The 23,458-nt window shown below is 39.7% G+C and overlaps 1 protein-coding gene across 1 annotated transcript in view; it reads left to right on the forward strand.

Moving 5' to 3' along the window:
- The window catches only part of DCHS2 (dachsous cadherin-related 2), a 220,285-nt gene that overhangs the window by 114,952 nt on the left and 81,875 nt on the right, over positions 1-23,458 (forward strand). Inside the window, exon 3 of the mRNA XM_054031047.1 lies at positions 256-487. Coding sequence (XP_053887022.1) covers positions 256-487 — 232 coding nt within the window. The remainder of the gene's footprint in view (positions 1-255; positions 488-23,458) is intronic.

Consider the following 23,458-nt stretch of genomic DNA (forward strand, 5'->3'; position numbering starts at 1 on the left):
CATGTTCCTTCATGGGAAAATAGATCCCTTTGTTTACTGCAGTAGCTAGCATGGTGGAGCTGCATTAAATATACTATTAACTTCGTAAACTCAATTTTCTGGGTTTTATAGGTGCCCTTTACATAGTTACTTTTAACAAATGTTTTTGTTCAATTTCATTGTAGATTGTTTTATATTCTAGCAATGCCTTGAGGCATATATTTGGTTAACTGTAAACTGACTTTGATTTTTACTTTGTTCTGGTTTATTCAACAGGGTGGGCTAAGTGCCCAAGCTTTTGTTCGTATTGAGATAGAAGACATTAACGATAATCAACCTATTTTCGACCCTGCCAGCTATGTGACAAGCATCAGTAGTCATACGCACCCAGGAACAGAGATCATCAATGTTGTTGCCACAGACAGGGATTCAGGGATATATGGAGTTGTGACATATGAGCTGGTTCCAGGAGAGTTTTCTTCCCTTTTCACAGTGGATACTTCTTCAGGTACAGTATGCATGTGTGACACAGAAATTATAAGACACACCATGTCACACTTTTTCTTTGAAATTTAGTTTCTTTGTTTAGAGTCAAGTCATAAAATCAAAACTTAGGCCCTGTGGCATATGTGCAAGATATTTTCTTTGTTTTTTGGGCAGGGGGTTGTGAGCAAATGTTAAATCTACTGGAATAAATAGAGTTCTAGAATGTATGTCATGGGAAGTGGAATGACAAGCAGCTGATGTCATTTCTCTAGCATTTTAAATTGGAAACTAGAGCATTTTGGCCATGCATCAGTTGTGCATTAATTACTTTATACATATGTTAATGCTTAGAACGCTAAAGACTTACCTTGCGTGCTTTTTATTGGGGGATAGTTAGTCTCCCCTCCCCACCAACAAGGAGCCTCCTCTTCTAGATTTCTGTTCCCTCCAGGACTTCTATCAAATAAGACCCTTCCTTATAGCCTTCCAAAGTGTGCCACAACAAATTTCCCAGCATGCTGATAGTCTCATGCTACCCACCAGTCTCTAGTTCTATGTCTCTGCGTGACTCCACTGTCAGCTTCATGAGTATTCTTTCCTGCTCCTTACTTCCTGACCTGACCTCCCCCATTCTGACTTCTGGCTTGAGGGAGGTCTGGATTCCACATCTGGGGGCCCTGAGTCACACTAGGAGTGTAAGCCAAGGCAAGAGGGCATTTTGATAGGGTCAAAGCAAGTCAGGATGAACTTCTAAGAGTCTTTAATGCACCTTGTCTTCACAGAACTCGCTCCTTTAGCACTGCCCAAACAGCAGTCCCTGCTGGTTTTTTTGTAATCCTGGGAAACTCTCCAGTGCCTACTGGATTAAATACCAGGGGCATAAGCAATGCCCAAAATACACTAGACTTTCAATATTTGGCTTTTAATATTTGGGAACTAAACCAGAACTACAGTTCAACTTGAAATCTAGTATACATATACTACTAGGAATATATCCTGATCATCAGTATTATTTCCTGATAGTCTGTCATTTAAGATTAATTAACTTTGACCTAGGGGATTATTTCATATGTTTTAATAATTTTGCTGTGTTGTGATATGTGTGTGTGTATTAGCTGTTTGGCATGGAAATCATCATAAGGAAATACTCTGTTCTCTCAAAATGATGCCTATTTGCATCCTGTGACCTAACACCTAAAATATTCTGATGAACAGAAGAAACTAATCTTCTTAGGAAGTTGGCCCGCTTATCTTGGCTATTTCATAATTTACTTTTACCATGGACCTTAACTGCCTGTCAAATCAGTCCCTCTAGGGCATAACTGATGCCAAAAATATATAGGTCAATCAATAATCAGGGAACTGGATCTCCACAATCATTTAACTGATTGTTTCAAAACTGCATCAGTGGCCTTGTCAGAGAGAGCCCCTGTAGGTTACTCAAGAAGAATTGGCTTCGCAATATGCCTTCTTTAAAGGGTTCTTCTCCCTTTAATTGTGGCCCTTTGGCCTGATTTTTCCAGTTTGGGTGATTTGTATAAGGTAAATGTCATCTTTAATCATGAGGAACACTTGAGTCATCATATCTTGTGGAACTATCATGGTATTTTATCAAACAGAGACCAAATTAATAATGAAAAAACCTGAGGTCATTATTGCTGACACTTATAAATGAAAAACCATTTGGGTTGAAGACACTATTCCCAACCTTATAGCACTTGGAATCTGATTTCATATAATCAGATCTCATGGATAATTCATGATATCCGGCTGTGTTTTATTTTAACCTATTAATATTAATGCTGATGTGTCCTTTTTGGTAAAGGATACCCTTTTTCCTTTTGCCTTTTTTTCATGTCTAGCTGCAGCAGTGCGTATAATTAATTAATGGTGAGCTGAAATAGTTTCTAGACTGTTGGCGATATCTAAGTGACAGTAGCCCTTGTGACTCTCAGGCTACTTCCCAGAAGCTCTGCAATCTTCCTGGGTTAAGTAGCTATGGAAGTTGATCAGTATTAAGAATTGGAAGCAAATTCTATGGCTTGCTCTGTGACAGCCCAGAGACTGAGTTCCTCCTCTTCCTTATTTTCTGAGAGGCAGGAAGATGACCAGTTGCCATTTAGGATTTTCCCTTTCTGTAAGAATCTCTTCTCTGCTTCTGATATTGGAGGGATTCACTGAGAACATCGAGTGTCCCTGCTGTTCTTCTCTCAAGAGGTTGTAAGGAGACTTACTCCAGCTGCCATGTGGATTGCATTGGCCCAGTTTCACGGGGAGAAGGAGATGAACAGAGACTATCAGAAATAGAAATTGTATATTGAGAACAGGTGGGCTGCAAACTTCTATAATCTCTCCTCTCTCATGAGCTATTTGAAAATATACTTCAGGGAGGTCCTTTTTTTAGCCTTCACTGTGGACTTTCCTTTGAAGCCACCATCTGTGGATTGTACACTGTACAATATTGTGGATTTGTGTCATGGCAAGTCCCATCTCATTTGCTTTTTTCACTTGCAAAGAAGGGATTAGGGAGATGACAATGTGGTATAGTAATGGAGGTTGGGGTTAGAAGTTGCATGTGAATTTATTTTACTAATCAATTTCTTAATTTCTAAGTGATAACTGTAATTGTTGGAAATGTGTTCAGGGATCAGGCAAGATAGTTAGTTAACTTAGTCTTTTTGACTTATTTTGTTAGTCCTTAAGTAGTTTGGCTTCTTTTGATACGTACATGGGACAGACAATGGTCTTTTCAGTTTTAGGAAACGACATTACAAAAAACGCATTTTTTACTAGCTGAGAATTATAGTAATATAACAAAACTCATGTATCAGATGAAGCTATTTTCCAGGCCAAATGAGATTTTTATTTGACAGTGTCCAGAATGTATGTTTGTGTGTTATTGTAGCTCAGCTCGGGGGCAATTTCAAATTGCTATATTCAGGATTTGTAGCACTCGCCAAAAAATAAAATTTTCTTTCCACTTTCTGAATAAAAAAAGAAATGGATAAGGGGATTAACAAAACAAACAAACAAAAACCCACATACACACACAAAAGCCACCTGCTTGCTGACTATCACTTCCTGCCAACTATGGCTTTGCTAAGGAAACTATATGACTGTATTACCAAAACTGTAAGCTTTGCACAGTAAGCAAACTGTGTTCACAGTAAAAAATCTTCATGATCTGTTGGTCATAAAAACATAAGAATGGCCGTACTGGTTCAGACCAAAGGTCCATCTAGCCCAGTATTCTGTCAACCAACAGTGGCCAATGCCAGGTGCCCCAGAGGGAGTGAACCTAACAGGCAATGATCAAGTGATCTCTCTCCTGCCATCCATCTCCATCTGACAAACAGAGGCTAGGGACACCATTCCTTACCCATCCTGGCTAATAGCCATTAATGGACTTAACCACCATGAATTTATCCAGTTCTCTTTTAAATGCTGTTATAGTCCTAACCTTCACAACCCCCTCAGGTAAGGAGTTCCACAAGTTGACTGTGCGCTGCGTGAAGAAGAACTTCCTTGTATTTGTTTTAAACCTGCTGCCTATTAATTTCATTTGGTGACCCCTAGTTCTTGTATTATGGGAATAAGTAAATAACTTTTCCTTATCCACTTTCTCCACACCACTCATGATTTTATATACCTCTATCATATCCCCCCTTAGTCTCCTCTTTTCCAAGCTGAAGAGTCCTAACCTCTTTAATCTCTCCTCATATGGGACCCATTCCAAACCCCTAATAATTTAGTTGCCCTTTTCTGAACCTTTTCTAGTGCCAGTATATCTTTTTTGAGATGAGGAGACCACATCTGTACGCAGTATTCGAGATGTGGGCGTACCATCGATTTATATAAGGGCAATAATATATTCTCAGTCTTATTCTCTATCCCCCTTTTAATGATTCCTAACATCCTGTTTGCTTTTTTGACCACCTCTGCACACTGCATGGACATCTTCAGAGAACTATCCACGATGACTCCAAGATCTTTTTCCTGACTTGTTGTAGCTAAATTAGCCCCCATCATATTGTATGTATAGTTGGGGTTTTTTCCCCCCAATGTGCATTACTTTACATTTATCCACATTAAATTTTGTTTTCCATTTTGTTGCCCAATCACTTAGTTTTGTGAGATCTTTTTGAAGTTCGTCACAGTCTGCTTTGGTCTTAACTATTTTGAGCAGTTTAGTATCATCTGCAAACTTTGCCACCTCACTGTTTATCCCTTTCTCCAGATCATTTATGAATAAGTTGAATAGGATTGGTCTGAGGACTGACCCTTGGGGAACACCACTAGTTACCCCTCTCCATTCTGAGAATTTACCATTAATTCCTACCCTTTGTTCCCTGTCGTTTAACCAGTTCTCAATCCATGAAAAGACCTTCCCTTTTATCCCATGACAGCTTAATTTACGTAAGAGCCTTTGGTGAGGGACCTTGTCAAAGGCTTTCTGGAAATCTAAGTACACTATGTCCACTGGATCCCCCTTGTCCACATGTTTTTTGACCCCTTCAAAGAACTCTAATAGATTAGTAAGACACGATTTCCCTTTACAGAAACTATGTTGACTATTGCTCAACAGTTTATGTTTTTCTATGTGTCTGACAATTTTTTCCTTAACTATTGTTTCGACCAATTTGCCCGGTACCGACGTTAGACTTACCGGTCTGTAATTGCCGGGATCACCTCTAGAGCCCTTTTTAAATATTGGTGTTACATTAGTTAACTTCCAGTCATTGGGTACAGAAGCCGATTTAAAGGACAGGTTAAAAGCCTTAGTTAATAGTTCCGCAACTTCACATTTGAGTTCTTTCAGAACTCTTGGGTGAATGCCATCTGGTCCCGGTGACTTGTTAATGTTAAGTTTATCAATTAATTCCAAAACCTCCCCTAGTGACACTTCAATCTGTGACAGTTCCTCAGATTTTTCACCTACAAAAGCCGGCTCAGGTTTGGGAACCTCCCTAACATCCTCAGCCATGAAGACTGAAGCAAAGAATCCATTTAGTTTCTCCGCAATGACTTTATCGTCTTTAAGTGCTCCTTTTGTATCTCAATCATCAATGGGCCCCACTGGTTGTTTAGCAGGCTTCCTGCTTCTGATGTACTTAGAAAACATTTTGTTATTACCTTTGGAGTTTTTGGCTAGCCGTTCTTCAAACTCCTCTTTGGCTTTTCTTATTACATTCTTGCACTTAATTTGGCAGTGTTTATGCTCCTTTCTATTTGCCTCACTAGGATTTGACTTCCACTTTTTAAAGAAAGTCTTTTTATCTCTCACTGCTTCTTTTACATGGTTGTTAAGCCACGGTGGCTCTCTTTTAGTTCTTTTACTGTGTTTCTTAATTTGGTCGTAGCAGTTGATTAGCAGCAGGAGATTTAAAAATAAACAACCAGTTTTGACATCTAGATATTATGAGGTTGGGCCTGATCTAAAACCTATTGAAGTCAATGGGAAACTACCATTTATTTCAGTGGGCTCTGGTTCAGGTTCATTGTGTGGTTCTTCTAGATCAGTTAAATGGAAAAAAGAGCTTTTCATTGGATGGACAGACACGGATACATATTCCAGTACAAGGATTAGTGGATTTTTAAAAGACAGGATCAGTGGCATTTATGTGGTTTTAAAAAATTTTTAGATTCTCCATCATTTAGAATATTCTTTTAGAAACTTGTAAATTACATTTATTGTGCTTGTCTGTATGTAGATATTAGGATTAGCCATTTTTCATTTGGCTGAAGATAGATTGTTCTAAAAGTAAATCATTTGAAGATTGCATGTAGCTAGAAAACCATTTTGGTGTGTGATTGATTCCCAGTTCTATGCTCTATGCCTGTTTTATTATAATTTATTTCTATTGGTGGCGCAAAATCCACCTTAGTTCACTTTTATGTTTTACTTTCCTGGGTACCTGCATGATCCATGTTATCTATGGCAGTGGTTCTCAAACTTTTTTTTTTTTTTTTTTGCGGGCCACTTAATGATCTTTTCAAATGTTGGTTGTACCATTAGCTAACTATTGTAAAGTGGTTTGAATAAAAGCGCTATATAAAAAAAATTAACTTTTTTTGTTCTACAAATAAAAGCACACAACTCATATTAAAATATTTCTCCCCCGCTGTGGCAGCCCCTGAGCTGGAGCTGGGAAGGAGGGGGGTCTCTCCCCAGCAGCCACAGCCCTGGAGCTGGAAAAAGTCTTCTCTTTCTCTGGCTGCCACAGCCCTGAACATCCCAAATTCCCCCACCCCCTCTTCTCACCTCACCTTACATGTGCGTCTTCTCCAGGGTTCAGGTGCCTAATTGGTGAAGCCACGCCTCCGTGGCTCCACTAATTAGGTGGGTGGCCCTTCATTCTCTTGTGTGTGGCCGTCCAGGCACGCACCTTCGAGGAAACTATCCGCAGACCACCTGAGTGGAGCTCGGACCACAGTTTGAGAACCTCTGATCTGTGCTATTTGCTCTGTGAGCAGCACTGGTTAATTGCCTGGAGCAAAGCATACTGAAGAACTATGCAGGCTAGTATGTTGTTTAAGCTGTCTTTATCTGTTTTCCCCATTAATGGTTAACAATACTTTACCTGAAGGTGTCATGCTGTCTGGAGTGACTCACTACTGTGAGTGCCAATCTCAGGTCAGCCTTTCAGAAAACAGGACAGAGGCCCAAACTGGTGGTAGGTTCTATAATTAGATTTCATCAAGGCAGTAACAAATGTGCATTCCTGGATCACTGTACCAACTTTATCATGGAGTCATAGACAATCCCCTTAGGCTCTCCATCTTACCACCCAGACAAACTGGACTTAGTGATAATGGTCACATAAACCAAAAATCACACCACATCAGATTGCTCCCAGGCCCAGGAGACTAGTCACTTACCCCAGATCAATTGGTATTCCAGCTCTTTCACCAAAGACAACAAAGGCACCACATTCTATATTAAACTCTAACTATAGGTTTATTAGCTAAGAAAAAGAAATTAGAGATATTGAGAGGTTAAAGCAAGTAAAATACATTAACAGGTGAATCAAAGTTCGTAAGTCCAAAATGATAGCAGAGATGTAGTAATCTGCCAGTTTCCCAAAAGTCTTTTCAGTCCTACCCAGAATAAGACTGAGGATCTTCTGTTCAGTTATTCCACCATGTTAGAATCCAAACAGCCCAGAGATAAAGGATCATTCCTTTAAATCCATTTCATAGCTTCTTCTGACAGATAACAATGCGACAAATGTTTTTACTCACTCCATGACCACCTGCTTCGAAATTAGCATTTCCTGTTACAGTCCTTAAATCCTTCATTAGCATGTCTCAAGATTTCTTTGAGTAATTTAGTTACAGGGTTATACATAAACACAAATGTTTGTGATCACAAACAACAGTTTCCATGAATTGAACACCTGAACTCATTCTCATACTAACACTCACTTTAATCTAGGGTTATCTAATTACAGGGGTATACATAATGTAAACATAATTTCAGGGGGTATATGCAATGTAAATGTAATGTAATAGTAAACAGGATATAGATAGGTGAAAACAATACAATTAACATCTCCTTTGATCTCTACTAACACAAGTGACTTGGCCTGAATATCTACTAATACATGTAACTCCTTTGATATTCACACACAAGTGAATTGGCCTATGGCTTTGGCCTGAGCTGGTCTGTCAGTGTCACGAAGGTATAGAATATTTATAGGCATGGTTGAACAAGAAATTAGAAGTTGTGGGCCTTAAGAGGCAACTGTAACATGACAGTAAACGTAGGCAGTAGTAACTCAAAAAAACTGACATTGACTCCTCAATTTATCATCTTTTTGTCACAACAGCAGCATTATTTCTGGGATAGCTGATGGAACACACACATTGTTTCTTCTTTGGTTGACTTTTATTTTTCACCCATGGACATAGAGTTCATCCTTTAGTCTTGTAAATATCCTACTTGAGAGCTGTAGAAAGACCTAGGATTATCACCTCAGTTTTTTCAAGATAGCCCTGATTTGAGGAGACTATCTCAAGTCTGCGAAATATGTTTTGAAAATTATTTTGGCCCAGTCTGACATCATCATGTTGAATTGCAGAATTTGGTCTGACCCAGACTCTTCACACAAGTGCTCTCTCCTTGTTCTTGAACGCACACATTCATTGACTATCATGAAATGTCTGATCTGAATCATAGAGAGACAAGGTGGGTGAAGTATGTCACGGGTTGGATCACAGAAACCCCCTTGGGAGCTGCCACCCGATGTGCAAAGACTACCCCTGCTTCTGTTTTCCCTGCCAGCTCAGGACTCCAGCACCCTGTCTTGCTGAGCCAGACACTCCTGTCTGGCTCCAGACACAGATCCAGGGTCTGAATCACCTGTCCCAAAGCTGCAAGTTTACCTGAAAACAGCTCACAGTAGTGCGCTTGTCTTTAGCACTCAGATGCCCAACTCCCAATGGGGTCTAAACCCAGATAAATCCGTTTTACCCTGCATAAAGCTTATGCAGGGCAAACTCATAAATTGTTCGCCCTCTATAACACTGATAGAGAGATATGCACAGTTGTTTGCTCCCCCAGGTATTAATACATACTCTGAGTAAATTACTAAATAAAAAGTGATTTTATTAAATACAGACAGTAGGATTTAAGTGGTTCAAAGTAGTAACAGTCAGAACAAAGTAAGTCACCAAGCAAAATAAAATAAAATGCGCAAATCTATGCCTAATCAAACTAAATACAGATAATCTCACCCTCAGAGATGCTTCAGTAAGTTTTTTCTCAGACTGGACACCTTCCAGGCCTGATTCTTTCCCCTGGTACAGCTCTTGTTGCAGCTCAGGTGGTAGCTAGGGGATTCTTCATGATGGCTCCTCCTTCTCTGTTCTCTTCCCCCCTTTTATATATCTTTTGCATAAGGCGGGAACTCTTTGTCCCTCTGGGTTTCCACCCACCCTCACTGGAAAAGCACCAGGTTAAAGATGGATTCCAGTTCAGGTGACATGATCACATGTCACTGCAAGACTTCATTACTCACTTGCCAGCACACACATATACAGGAAGACTCACAGGTAAATACAGCCATCTGCAGACAATGGGAGTCATCAAGATTCCAAACCATCATTAATGGTCCACCCTTTACACAATTACAATAGGCCCTCAGAGTTACATTTTATATTTCTAGTTTTAGATACAAGAGTGGTACATTTATACAAATCAGATGATCATACTCAGTAGATTATAAGCTTTGTAATGATACCTTACAAGAGACCTTTTGCATGAAGCATATCCCAGTTACGTTACATTCACTTATTACCGTATTTTCTCTAAAACTATCTCAGTTACATTATACTGACTTATTATCAAGTTTTTGTAAAACCAAATAGACTGCACAACGTCACAAAGTAATATCTTTTATTGGACCAATTTCTGTTGGTGAGAGAGACAAGCTTGTCTCCCTCACCAGCAGAAGTTGGTCCAATAAAAGATATTACCTCATTCATCTTTTCTCTCTAATATCCTGGCACCAACATGGCTACAACTACACTACATACATGACCTGGATCATGAGAGCTGAGTTAAAGCACGCAGTCAACAGTTTGTTTTCTTTTTTATAGTGTTGTATTCTCAACATGAGGTAATCTTCATCCTCTAGCAGATGAAGATTCTAATTTACCAGAACTGCTTTCACTGGTCTTTGAGTGTCTGTTGATTTCAGTGGGCTTTGGCCCTTTTATCAGAAGGACTTATTTCTTTTATCTACTCAATTCAGAGAAGATACATGTTAAAAACAGCAGACAAGTAGTATTACTAATGCTGGTTGGGAATTTTTCATCAAAATGACTTTTCAATGTGAAATGCAAAATTGGCGTTTTTCGTGGGAAAATTTTGATTTTTACAAAAAAAAAAAAAAATTCCACTGGGAAAATTGAAATGAACTAGCTTATTTTTGGTCAGTATGACATACACTGCATCTGCCTAAGTCCATAGTTGTTGGAGTTCAGGTACTTCACTCCCTCATTCTCTTCTATGGTTTGCGCTCCTTGGTTTTGACCACCTCTCTCATAGTGTACTGTGGTATCCCCTCTGACAGCCACATGGTGAAAAATGCGAGTAACATTGCTCTGGTGCATCATGGGAGATGTAGTCCAGCCAAGGAGCCAGTTCATAAGAAAGAATAAAGGCATGAAGCACTTGAACTGCAACTTCCATGAATTACTGCAGCACCTTAGACAATACAATTTAATGTCAAACTGACTCAAAATGAAACATTTAGATTTGGTTCCACACACCAGAATAAAATGTTTCAATTGGAGAGTGTCAAAAAGTTTTGTGTCAATCAATAATGTTGAAGTGAAATATTTTGACATTTTTAATTGAAAATTTTTTATACCAAATTTTTTACTAAAAATTTTTTTCTCGACTTTTCATCCAAATTCAGAATGAAAACAAATGTTGGAATATCAGAAGTTGCTGTGGGACATAAATTCTGATTTTCGCGTAACCCTAATTATTACATAGTGTTTAATACATACCAGATTGTAGACTACATCAAAGTAAAACTAGGGTGTGTACTTCTTTTAAAAAGAATAAAGCTTTTTATGGCTGCTAATGATGTTTTCATACTATAATTTATTATAGGAAAGATTAGTCCGCTTAATTTTTAAACTACTCCTGGCATTTCTATATGGTATGCAATAAAATAAAATTGCTACACACATGAAGGGGTTCGCTTGAGTAAAGACAGATTTAAAATTAGGAATGATTTATTTTGGAACGTTCTAAGGCCACATTTTTTGGTACAACCCCGTCAATGCCTCTTTCCCCTATTTTGCATAAGTAATTGGTAGCATATGTAGAACACTGAAAATCATGGGACTGTGTATGACAATGGGTTAGCATGTTAAGCTTTCACCTCTGAAGACCTAAGTCTACGTTAGGTCATAGCAGGAGACTGGGTGGGCGGCCTTCACCTAGTCATTAGTGGATATGTATCTCCATCACAAGACTGCCACAGAATTTAATAAAAATGAATTTGATTGGCAGTCTCAGCTATGGAGAAGACTAAGACTGGGAACAGTAAGGACCCAGGATTAGGCCATAGGAACAGATTGGGTTAGCAGAACAGCATGAAAAAAATATACACTGTGCCAGCCCTCGTTGTACATGGTTCTATTTTCATTCAAGATCACTAAAATGCAATAGAATCAACCAAATATGTGGATAAAAATTACTAAAGCCATGTGCCGAAGACCCTGTATTTGTGATGGTAGGGTGATGTGTGCATTTGTAATGCATTGTACTGCAACACACTGCAAAATGTTTTACAAAATATCTTGTAGTTCACTGGATGTCACATCTATGAATTACAAAATTTTACCAGATGGCAGAAAGGGTACACCCCCACTCCATTCCACTGCCACTGCTGTTTGGTCTACACGAAGCTGCTTACATGGCTTGACAGCAGCAAAAAGAGGAAGAAGTAGATCAAAAACTGCTTGTACAAAAAACATAAAAAACTGCACTTAACAAGCAGTAAAATACCATCACTCAACATGCTTCTCCCATAGATAATATATAGGCAACTAGAACATAATCCAACTACTACATAAACAACCAGCAAGTTTTGCTTTCTTCTTTCTTCCAGTCTGCTAATATTGGACTAATCCTCCTAATCAACATGCGATAGATCAAAATTTCACATTAACTATTGTGCTCCAGAGCCAATTTTATAGACCCAGAGAGCCCTGAAGAGTGTTTTCCAGTTTTTACCATTTTGTGAATGGCTGACTGGTACCTTTCAGAAGCGAGGGCTCCCCAGATGTGTCTGTCAGCTCTGGGAAAGGAGGGAGCACTAACTCATTGTGACTGAAAGCAGCAAGTTACACCAAAGAATATTTGGAAAATTCTTCCACTATGTTAGACTGCTACAGATGAGCATAGTAGGCAGCAGAGCAGATCAGTTTGAGGCTCAGGATGATATGTGGAATGCTGTGTAGTGCCCTCAATGAAGGAGAAGAGCAAAGAAGCCCACTCTCATTGGGCTTCTGCTTCAGTGTCTGTCTCTGTGCCTAAAAAAGATTCTCTCTGGTTACCATGGCAGTGTAGTTTTTGTCAGGTTGAGTGCTGAGAGCTGTTTTAACATCTGCGAGCCTGCCAGCTCACAAAACTCTTTTACTGAAAAGATTGTTGATTAAACAGAGATGCTCTTGGAGAAATTCAATAAGTTAAGTAATCAGAAAGCGCTGTTTGAATTCTGAGGTCTTGCTGACCAGGTGAAATGCTTTTTCAGTCCAGGAGCCATATAGGTTATCTCAAAAGGCTCTGTGTTGTCTTTGAAAACACACATGCCTGTTTCCTTGCTATGGAACTACATAAGAGAGCAGTATGCCTCTCTGGGAGATTTGCAGTTCATCGTTAGCCTGGATTCCAGCACACTCCATTGTCATGTGCTTTGAGTTTTTAGTTGCCTGTTCAAGCCTTGTGTAGAAGTGTTGTTGTCTAATTTTTTCCATACACAGAGAACAGCCTGAATTACTTCTATGTTAGATTAAGGGGAGCAGAAGTATATCTCCATGAGACTGCATTTTGAGTCCCTTCTGCAACATTCTGCATTACTCTACCTCACAAAATGACAGCTGTTCTTTCTGGCAGAGTCAGACTTCTTTAGAAATGTAAAGGTGCAGTAGGGAGAAAACAGTAATAATCCGTTACATCATATTATTTTTTAATGTATTTATTTGTATTGCTGTAGCACCTGAGAGCCCAAATCACAATCAGTGCCTCATTGTGCTCGTTACTGTGCATACACATAATACAAAGACAGTCTCTGCCTCAAAGAACTTACAGTCTAATTAGACAGCAAGAGACATCCGATGGACACTGTCAGATGGGTACTAGATAAGTCTGAGAAGATACTGGGCAGCATGATAAGCAGCCATTTCAGCATTCCAGCTGCTTAACAGTTGTCAAGTTTGTTTGTTTTTTGTAGGCACCATATTAAAGGACAGTTTTATGGAGCTCTATAGTCCACAAGAAGGAAAGTACACTTAAGCAGTCCATATATCCTCAGTATTGCCCAACCCAAAAATTCAAAAATCATGAGTTAGATACCCCTAAATCATAAGATTAAATATATAGTGTTTTTTTGGTCTATCTTTTGATTTTTTTAATGCCGCCCACCGTGTGTGTGTGTGAGAGAGAGAGAGAGAGAGAGAGACGAGTACTGCAGTATCAGTTCTCCAGATTTATAGAGTAAGATGATTTTGACCCCCACTGCAGGAGCTCTCACTGGAAGATCCAACTGAGATCAGATTACACAATTTTTTTATAAAATCCGATTAATTTGGCCCAGTGACTTTAATAAGACAAATTAGAAACATTTCCTGTTTGCAAACATTTGCAATCTCCAAAATAAACAACTGCCACTGTAAAGTAAACATGCAAATTCAATCAGACTTTGAACCAGCAATTGAAAATCTCTGCTAAATGATTGTGATGTCATGAAGTATGAAAATCTTGTGTGAGGGAATTACAATACTTCTGTGAAACAATTACATTTAAATGCTAGTGTTTAGTTTTCTTCACTTTTAAGTACTTATACAAGTTTGTGGAAGAGAAAATTTTGGTGGAATTCAGAGAATGTTTAGTGAATAGGAGTCAGAAAGTGAGACATGGAGGGTCAGGCCTAATGGATGGAGCAGTAGCAGTCATGCCTATTGGTTGATGCAGTGGCAGCCAGGCCAGGAACTGGTGCCAGTGGTCAGAGTCAGGCGTCAAAAGCAGGTTCAGAACAAAGCAATGGTGAGGCTGGGAGCCAGCCAGGAGCAAGGGCAGGGCTGGGGTAGGACTGGGAGCAAAGTTGCAGTTGGAGCAGGGGTGGAGCAGACTAAGGCCTATGGAGTCTGTCATCCCTCAGGCAGGGAAGACTGGCAAGCTATGAAGTGACATTGGGCAGACTGAGCTGCTGTTTCTTTGGTGAGGCTTATCTGCCTTCTCTGAGACAACAGACACCAGACCAGCTCCTGGTTTGTGGATTGGCTGGAGCCTACCACAGAAATGACTTACCATCGCATGTGGTAATCAGGCTCTAGTTCAGGGATGTCTTATAACACACACATGCCTTACAATAGGCTCAAAACCCAAATTCAGAAAGCTAACTGAAGCGTGAACAGATACACAGCCGGATGTTTTAAAGTTCCAGTCCTCTGGTGTCAGATTGTGACTGGCCATTGTCCAGATGAACTGGGCGTAGGAAAGGTACAAGGAGACATCCTTCCCTGGCCCCAATAGCCTAATAAAAGCGCAGCCAAATCCCAGTGCTCAAAGAAGTGCAGGAAATGCTTGCCCCAGAGGCATATGGCTCCCTAAATGAGTCAGAGAGTAGGCAGAGACCAAACTCCCTCTCCCTCTAGTGCATCCCCAAGAGTATCACAGCAGGGTTGTTCTAGGAGGCAGGAGGTACAGCTCCATATCACTCATAATACAAATTTGTGCCTGAATGGTACCGTATTATCCCCATTCTTGCCTTGCTTGAAAGGCTTACACACTGGAGTACTTTGTACCACCAGAATGTTAATGTATTGTGTATTGATTAATAATATCTGGCTCACTAATATTTGTAACCCTGGAAGCTAAGGAATAATCTGCCTGCTGACTAGGCTATGTGTATTATAGGTGGGTATTACCTCCTTTTTTAAGTGTCCAAGTACTGGCCCCTTTTGAATGCAGAGTGCCAGACTAGTCAGATCTGAATGACATATTCTCTATCCCTAGTTTCATATTTTTTTTATTTTGAATGATTATCATTGCAAAATATATTTTGATACAGATTTCCATAAATTAAGCACCTATTGTGGCAAAACCTACAATTTTATACATCTAGATATTTTCCATATGTGTATTTGCTTTTTTGATAGAAGAAAATGTAATTTTAGCAGAAGAATCCAGGCAGAAGAGGCTGTAGGAAGCTTTCTCCATATAGGGGTGTAGGTTTAGGAAGGAAACTATTAACTGGAAATTGGTATGTAAAGGATTGCCTGGTACAACAGCAGCAGCAGAATACACAGACCTTTCAAACTTGAGGTGAAATAGTCCTGCCAGCGGGCAAAGGGCCTCAGTGCCAAGCTTTATTAACTTCATTCTTTCAAGCTAGAGCTGTTCCTGTTATAGCAAATAGAACGTAAACAAAATTGTAAATGCCCCCAAGAAAGCTTTTATTTCCAGACAGTTATTAAACTAGTTCTTTATAAACTGTATTTTGGAATGTTGTGTTATGGTTGCTGTCAAGAAAATAGCTTCAATAAAACAGATGCATTTTGAATACAGAAGAAATGATAAACCTGGAACCTAAATTTGATTTTTCAAAGATTATAAAAGAGCAAAAATAGGCAATGAGAAGATGAACTAGAAGTGAGATAAAGGGCCATCCTCCTCCTCCACCTCTGCCATCCTCCTCCTCCACCCAACTATACTCTTGATGTTAGACACAGGATCCCATCTACTACATGCTATCTTCTGTCAAGGAATCTCCTCCTGTTTGCTTGTTCTGCACATTTTTACTATCTAATTTCTCTACCATAGTAACTGCTCTGTCACATGTAAGAGCCAAAGCTGTACTTAAGCCTCACTGCTGATAGTTAAAATATACTCTGAATAGATCATTGGAGATGAGCATTGACCTACATAGTATCAAGTAATGGGGTCAGCTGCCAGATTTGAAGGTGAATTTGGGTAATGAACTATACATACCAGTTTTGCCATCTGCCTACTGTCTGAGTTGGGTGTCAGTTCTTGTCAGTAGATCAGTCCAAGAATTCTCTACAGAAATACTGCCTGGGTTAAAGCCACCATGGCAGTCAATTTCATGTGAAAGATTGCTACTAAATAATCATTGATCTTACTCTTCTCATAGTTATTTGCTTGTTCTAAACTTACTTTTTAGTTCTGTGAGCAAAAAGAAAAAAATAGCAAGCTAATTGAATAATTAAGGATAGTTATAAACACAATACAATATGTTGGTTCAGTTAGATTAGTTCAATTTCTGTCTTTGCTTTTTTGGTGGATGACTAGTGATAAACAAATACTTAGGTATCGATAGCTGAAAGCTTAAATGGTAATAATTGTTGGCCAGGGACCAAGATTTTGTAAGGGCATTGATACTATAGTGTTTCTTCTTTTTTTGCTAGTTTGTTTGAAAAAAAAAAAGACATTAATTTTTCAAGAGAAAGAGGTTGCTAGTTCCAAAAACATGGCAGTTTGCAGCTGTAGACAATGACCAAAGGACTCAGGCTACATAGCCATGCGGGTGTGGGAAAGGTGGAGAGCAGGGGTTGCACACCTGACATCTCCCACCCGATGAGCAAGTGGGCAAAGCTGTGGCTCTGATTCATCATTCCCTCCCAATGCATCAGCCAGAAGGGGTGCAAAGAGGGAGTCAATGCTCTATGTTGAAAAGGGCTGTAGCAAAATACTTTCTCCTGAAGCAAGGGTATTCCCTGGACCACACCGTCCCTTACTCTTGGCTGACTTCAATACATCATTCTAGTCTGAGATTTTTAATCTGATTACTTGAAGAGCCCGTGGAGAATTAGGATGACTGTCCAAAGCAGTCACCAGGAGAAATATATAGAAATTCATTAATAAATCAGTGTATTTCTGCCATATAGAATGTGCTCTTGGCTGGTGGCCTCCTTTTGAAATCTACCTCCATAGCATTCTCATAGCAAATTTGGTGTCCAAAAGGAATGGAACACAAAATTATGGTGAGGAATAAGACCCAAGTAATACCTTAAAGAGAATAATTATGTAGGGCCTAATTCTACCACCCTTTCTCTCGTTGAGTAGTACTTTACTCCATAGTAATTCCACTGAACCAGTGAGACTACCTGTGGAGTAAGGTGCTTCTCAGCAGGAGTAAGAACAGCAGTATCAGGCCCATAATGAAAGCTATGTAATTGTCACAAGAGTGGCCTGTCCCGAAGGGCTAGATTCTGCCTATCCCTTATGTGGGTTCACATTGTGGGGGAGGAAGTAAGAAACTTCACCCTACCTTATGTGGCCTGTATAAAGACCTGATAGAATTACAGTGCCAGCACTGAGGGCAGCACAGGGACTTCTTGCTAATTAGTCCCCTTCAGCAGAGAGAGAGGAAGGATGTAGAGGGACAGAGAGCAGGTAGGGCCATGATTTTGCTCAATATCAACCATCACAGTTATGCTGCATCTCTTAAATCTCTTTGCACTCTCCCCAGGCACAGGGAACTCCTGAGGAAAAGTACCATCAGCGCTCTTTACTGCCCCTGAAACAGAGCTGTGCCTAGAAGGCACAATCTAGCCCCAAACTAGGTTCTGTAACGTTCCCCATTAATGTGTGCTCATATGCTGAAAAGTCATTCTATAGAAATGGTATCATGAAGATCTATATTTATTTTGTTCCTCTCTCAATTCTTCTACATTTACATGTAGAAATATGACTTCTCTAGTGGCCAGCCCTCCAGATTGCATCTAAGATGTGACAGTGAAGTGGTTTTCTTTCTGGGCTATGTATTGTCACTAACAATAGTTTCTACAGTCTGGATTTCTTTCTTCAATTACAGTTGTGCAAACCCATTAAAGAGAATAGGTTTGTATAGGCATAAGTGGAGTCAGGATTTAGCCCTGCAACTGGAACTTGTGATCTTTTTATCACTTGTGAGCCAGAATAGAATCCAGCTCACTGATCTGTACCTGTGTTAACTCTGCTGAGCTAACAGGAGCAAAAGGTAGTAAAATTTATTAGAAGCAGAAGATATGACTTTCCATACACACTGGGAGCCAATCTGTAAGTAAGAAGGTGCCATTTCTACATAATAATGTCTCGAAGTAGAACCACACTTTTATCTGTGTGGTCCCTGCTGGGAAGTTCCGTTGCAATAAAACATTTCCTCCAGAGGAGTTGTCTAACCACTGCTCCATTCGCTTTCCATCATAAGCCTTTCTTCTTGGAACTGTTTTTCATAGTGGAAGGATATATTCTGTAAAATAGCAGCAAAATGTGTTCCCTTTTAAAAAAAATTTTTACAACTGAATCCATGAGTTCTAAACAACAAATGCCTGTAGTAGTAATAATAAGCTGCTGTATTTTCTTAATGACAGAAAAGGAGAGAGTGGAAAAATATAGAACAACATTCCACCCTGTGACAAAGTGGAAAAGGGTTAAAAAGCTACGCTTGTGGCAGAGCAGGAGACACAAGGTATTTGTGTCATGTAACTGTCAGGTTGATATGAACGGGTCATTAAAGGACTGGCTAAAACCCACCCATATCAATGGAGAATCCCAAAAGGACTGAACAGTTGACATCTAACAACAGGAAACTCTGGCAGGCAGAATATGTGACTTCAGCATGTGTCTGCAGGAGGACAATGGACCGAGAGATGCCAGGAGACTAGGGTAAGAGCTGGCCTTTGGAGAAAGACAGGAGCTCATCTGAGACTGATGGGGGGGGGGCGTGGGGAGAGAAAGAAAGGGACAGAGAAAGAAGCCAAGATGGTTCTGTCAGCACCATGACTCAAGGGAGCCCTGGGTTGGCCAGTATGAACTATGTCTCAATCTTTGCTTCTCTGTGCTTCCAGTTGAGTAATAAACCCTACTCTGTTTTGAAAAGCCTGCCTGGTATTATTATAGTATTATTACAACTACTTGCAGAAATGCATCAAATCCTGAAGATAGCAAAAAGTTACTGAACTGGAGCCCCATCTCCATTGGACTCACTGGGCAGAGCTCTCAGTGTGTAAAAGGAGTGCTGGAGCCCAGAGGCTCAATCCTGGAAAAGTGGCCAATTGGCCTACCCTAAAGGAAGAGTGGAACCCCTTAGGGGCCTGCCACACTGAAGGGGTTTACACAAGGGACTGTTTAAAAGCTGGGGCTTAGCACAGCTCCTGTGATCTATGACACACCCATAATTAAGTAAGTGTCAGTTCATTACTATAGCTGTCTAACCTCAGAGCTAGTGTTCAATTTTATAAGGGCAGAGAGAAAGAGAAAAACACATATAACCAAACCTAGGGCTAGAGTAAGAACCGCCCTTATGTTTATTAACAGATTCATCAGATTACACTGCTCTACAGCCAAAATGCTTCTGAAATAAATGTAATCAAACTTTACTAATTCTGGGTCACTGAGAACGAAAATTGTGCTTAAAATTGTTGATTGGCTCTAGTTTTCAAGATATACTATTGGGTCAGTATATACGACCCTTGACTTGGGAATGGCGGAGGATAAGTGAGTTATAAAGGGAAGGGATCTCAATTTAAACCAGAAATGACTAAAATACATCTTTGACTGGGTCTATGAATAAATCTATGACTGGGTTTGGACAGTACTTGCTTTTTAGGCAAAACGATAAATGATGCAATGTGAAGCTGGTATTGCATCATACATGATATGAATTGCACCATGTTATTCATAGAAGTCATGGATGATGCAATCATAACGAAGCTTACATCACTCTGCTGAACAAATTGCCTTATATCAGCTCTAGAAATCATACAGTGTCGTGCTCTCTTATTTGTCAGTGTTTGATTTTGCAAAGGGACACATTTTTGTTTAGCCAAAGTGAGCAGAGATGCCTCGTACTTGTGTGAACGGTGCAGATAACTTCTGCTATGTTTGTGGTGAAGTGACTTTTGCATCACAAAAGCGCAGTCTAACCACTATGGTTAAGAAAGCCTATCACCTTTATTTTGACTGTAAAATTGGAGATCAGGACAAGAGGTGGGCCCCACACATATGCTGCAACACTTGTGCAACAAATCTTCGCCAGTGGTTGAACAGGAAAAGGAAATCTATGCCTTTTGCAGTGCCAATGATTTGGAGAGAGCCAACAGATCATACCAGCAATTGTTATTTCTGCATGGTGCCTCCAGTTGGGAAAGGTGTGTCAAAGAAGAAAAAGTGGGCTGTGCATTATCCAAACATTCCATCAGCTATACACCCAGTACCCCACGGAGAAGGACTGCCGGTTCCTGATGCACCAGAATCATTCTCACTTGAGTCAGACGAGGAAGAGGAAGAGGATGAAACTTCTGGTCCTGAACCATCCATGTCACAGGACCCACATTTTCTCCCATCCTCCTCCTCTGAACCACACCTCATAACACAAGGTGAACTGAATGACCTTGTCAGGGATTTGGAACTACCCAAGAGTAAGGCAGAGCTGTTGGGCTCCAGACTACAGCAGTGGAATCTCCTGGCAGGTGATGTTAGGGTTTCCATGTTCCGTGACCGTCAAAAGGATCTTGTCCCATTCTTCTTCATGGAAGGTGATCTTGTAGCCTGCAACAACATCGATGGTGTGATGGCAGCCCTCAACATTGTTCACGATCCAGATGAGTGGAGACTGTTCATTGAGTCATCGAAGACGAGTCTTAAAGCTGTTTTACTGCATAATGGCAATGTTTTGCCATCAATTCCAGTTGGTCATGCAGTCCATATGAAGGAAACCTATGACAACATGAAACAACTTTTGAGGTGCATAAACTATGACCAACATCAGTGGCAGCTTTGTGGCGATTTGAAGGTTGTTGCTCTCTTACTTGGTCTGCAGACTGGATACACAAAGTACTGCTGTTTTCTCTGCGAATGGGATAGTCGTGCAAGAGATTCCCACTACGTCAAGAAAGATTGGCCACTCCGACAGTCACTGGAGCCTGGGAGGAAAAGTGTTCAGCATCCACCACTTGTTGAATCAAGGAAGATTTTGTTACCACTCTTACACATCAAGCTGGGTCTGATGAAGAACTTTGTCTGGCCATTGACAAAACACAAGCAGCTTTCAAGTACCTCTGTGGAAAATTTCCAAGGTTAAGTGAAGCTAAGATAAAGGAAGGTGTCTTTGTTGGTCCTCAGATTCGTGAACTTCTTCGAAATGATACATTTGACCATGCACTGCGTGGCAAGGAAAAGACGGCCTGGAAAGCCTTCCAGTTAGTGGCAATAAATTTTCTCGGAGACAACAAGGCAGACAACTACAGGTTGTTGGTGAAAAACCTCCTCAAGGCATACAAAAGCCTTGGTTGCAACATATCACTAAAGATAAATTTTTTGCACTCTCATCTAGATTTTTTTCCACCGAACTGTGGAGCAGTGAGCGACGAGCATAGCGTGCGATTTCACTCGGACATTGCAACAATGGAGAAACGCTATCAGGGCAAATGGAGCCCATCAATGCTTGCAGACTGTTGGTGGACAGTGACAAGAGATGCTCCATTTAATTAATACAAGAGACAAGCCAAGAAGCGCCAAGTAGACACTGAATAGGACTAAATTATGTACATAATAGTTTTTTGCCTTTTGTTTCATAATAAATTTTATTTATATAACCCTTTTGCTGATTTTTAAAGTGTTACATAAACAGGACAGGTGAAATATTATTATGTAAAGCAACCATAAACACATGAAAAGACCTAGGTTTACAATTTATGATTAAAACTCTACTATCTACACAATATACATAGACATAAAACGCAAAAACTTAAATATCTTAGAAACAATAGCCAATCAGTTGTTTTAATTGTCATATTTGAATTCAGCACATCAAAATACATAATAAATAGCACATTTTATCTCTGAAGCAGACGACTTCTCAAAAATTGTAGACCAGTATTATCTAGTCTGACTGCCTGTATGACACAGGCCATAGAACTTCTTCATGATGAAAACATGTCTTTCAAAAAGGCATCCAGTCTTGATCTGAAGACTTCAGGAGATGGAGAATTCACCACCTGCCTTGATGCATCCTTGTATGTGCTACCCAGACCTTTGGTCCCGGTGGATAGAAGTAAGTGAACACTGTATACCCGTTTACTTCTCCTTCCCCTGGAGCAGGTGAGGGAGGGGAGGAGACTATGGAATGGGCAGAACCTGGAGTTCATCTTCTCTATCTTCTAGCCAGTACAGCTGAGTTGGCATGAGGTGTGCTATAATTTGCTGCTGGTATAGAGCAGCAGAGGAGAAATTATGATTCTGAGGCATTTCTCTCAGAAAATCCTTTCAGTGCTCCTGGAGTGGAGCAACTTGCGTACCACCCTTTGCTCAGGGATGTACTAAAGTCACAATTTATTCCTTAAAGAGCAGAAATTTCAAAATTTAACACTTTCTCCAGAACCTTTTCACTCTTCATTTATAGCTAACTGTATCTAAAAGGAAAGAGACTTTTAAACTATTCATTGGCTTATTGCACACAAAAATACCCAGTAGTGAGTTGGTCAAAATTGTAAAATATATACACTTGATCATTCCATGTGAGCTGACAGTGACAATGTTAGAAAAAATTAAAATCCATGTTTATACATTTAACCTCTGGGGGGGGGGAAATGAAGACCTTTTCTTTCAAGCTACAGTTGCTCGAATTACTTCAGGAAATGCCAAAAGTTTTATGTCCCTGAAATAACATTTTGCTGAGCTGTCTCACTAATTGTAAAATACAGTCATGGTCAGAAGGCAAAAAAGAAGTCAAAAGAGAAGAAGGCTGCTTCTTAGAAATGGCATGTGGTAATGGGTTAGAAACTGAGCAACGATAGATTCTGAATCCATCTGTATCTTTGCTGAATTGTGCTGTGGTTTGTCACACTGGAATAAGTGTCTTCTGTTACTAGTAGAAAACATTCTTCCTTAATTTTGAGCATTCTTTAGAATATATTTTAATTATGTCAAGAGACAGTTTATTATAATGTACTGACAGTATAATTGGAAAGTTTACTAAATGTAAATTTGAATATTTATAGTAATTTTAGGTATTTTCCATTCTTCTACTTAAGAATGCATTGTTCCAAATTAGTGATTCCATTTGATGCTCCTTTTCAAGCAAATATGTCATATTTAATCCTCCTAACATGGTGTGACTTTAATATAATTTCCACTCTATTTGATGAAGAACACCACCAGATTGAGATAGTGTCAATCTTCTGATTCAATATTCAATTCAATTTTCTTGAACTTCTGATATCTTTCCTAATTTATCTGTCTTGTGAG

This window comes from Malaclemys terrapin, chromosome 5, assembly GCF_027887155.1.
Source record: "Malaclemys terrapin pileata isolate rMalTer1 chromosome 5, rMalTer1.hap1, whole genome shotgun sequence".
Taxonomy (NCBI): Eukaryota; Metazoa; Chordata; order Testudines; family Emydidae; genus Malaclemys; species Malaclemys terrapin.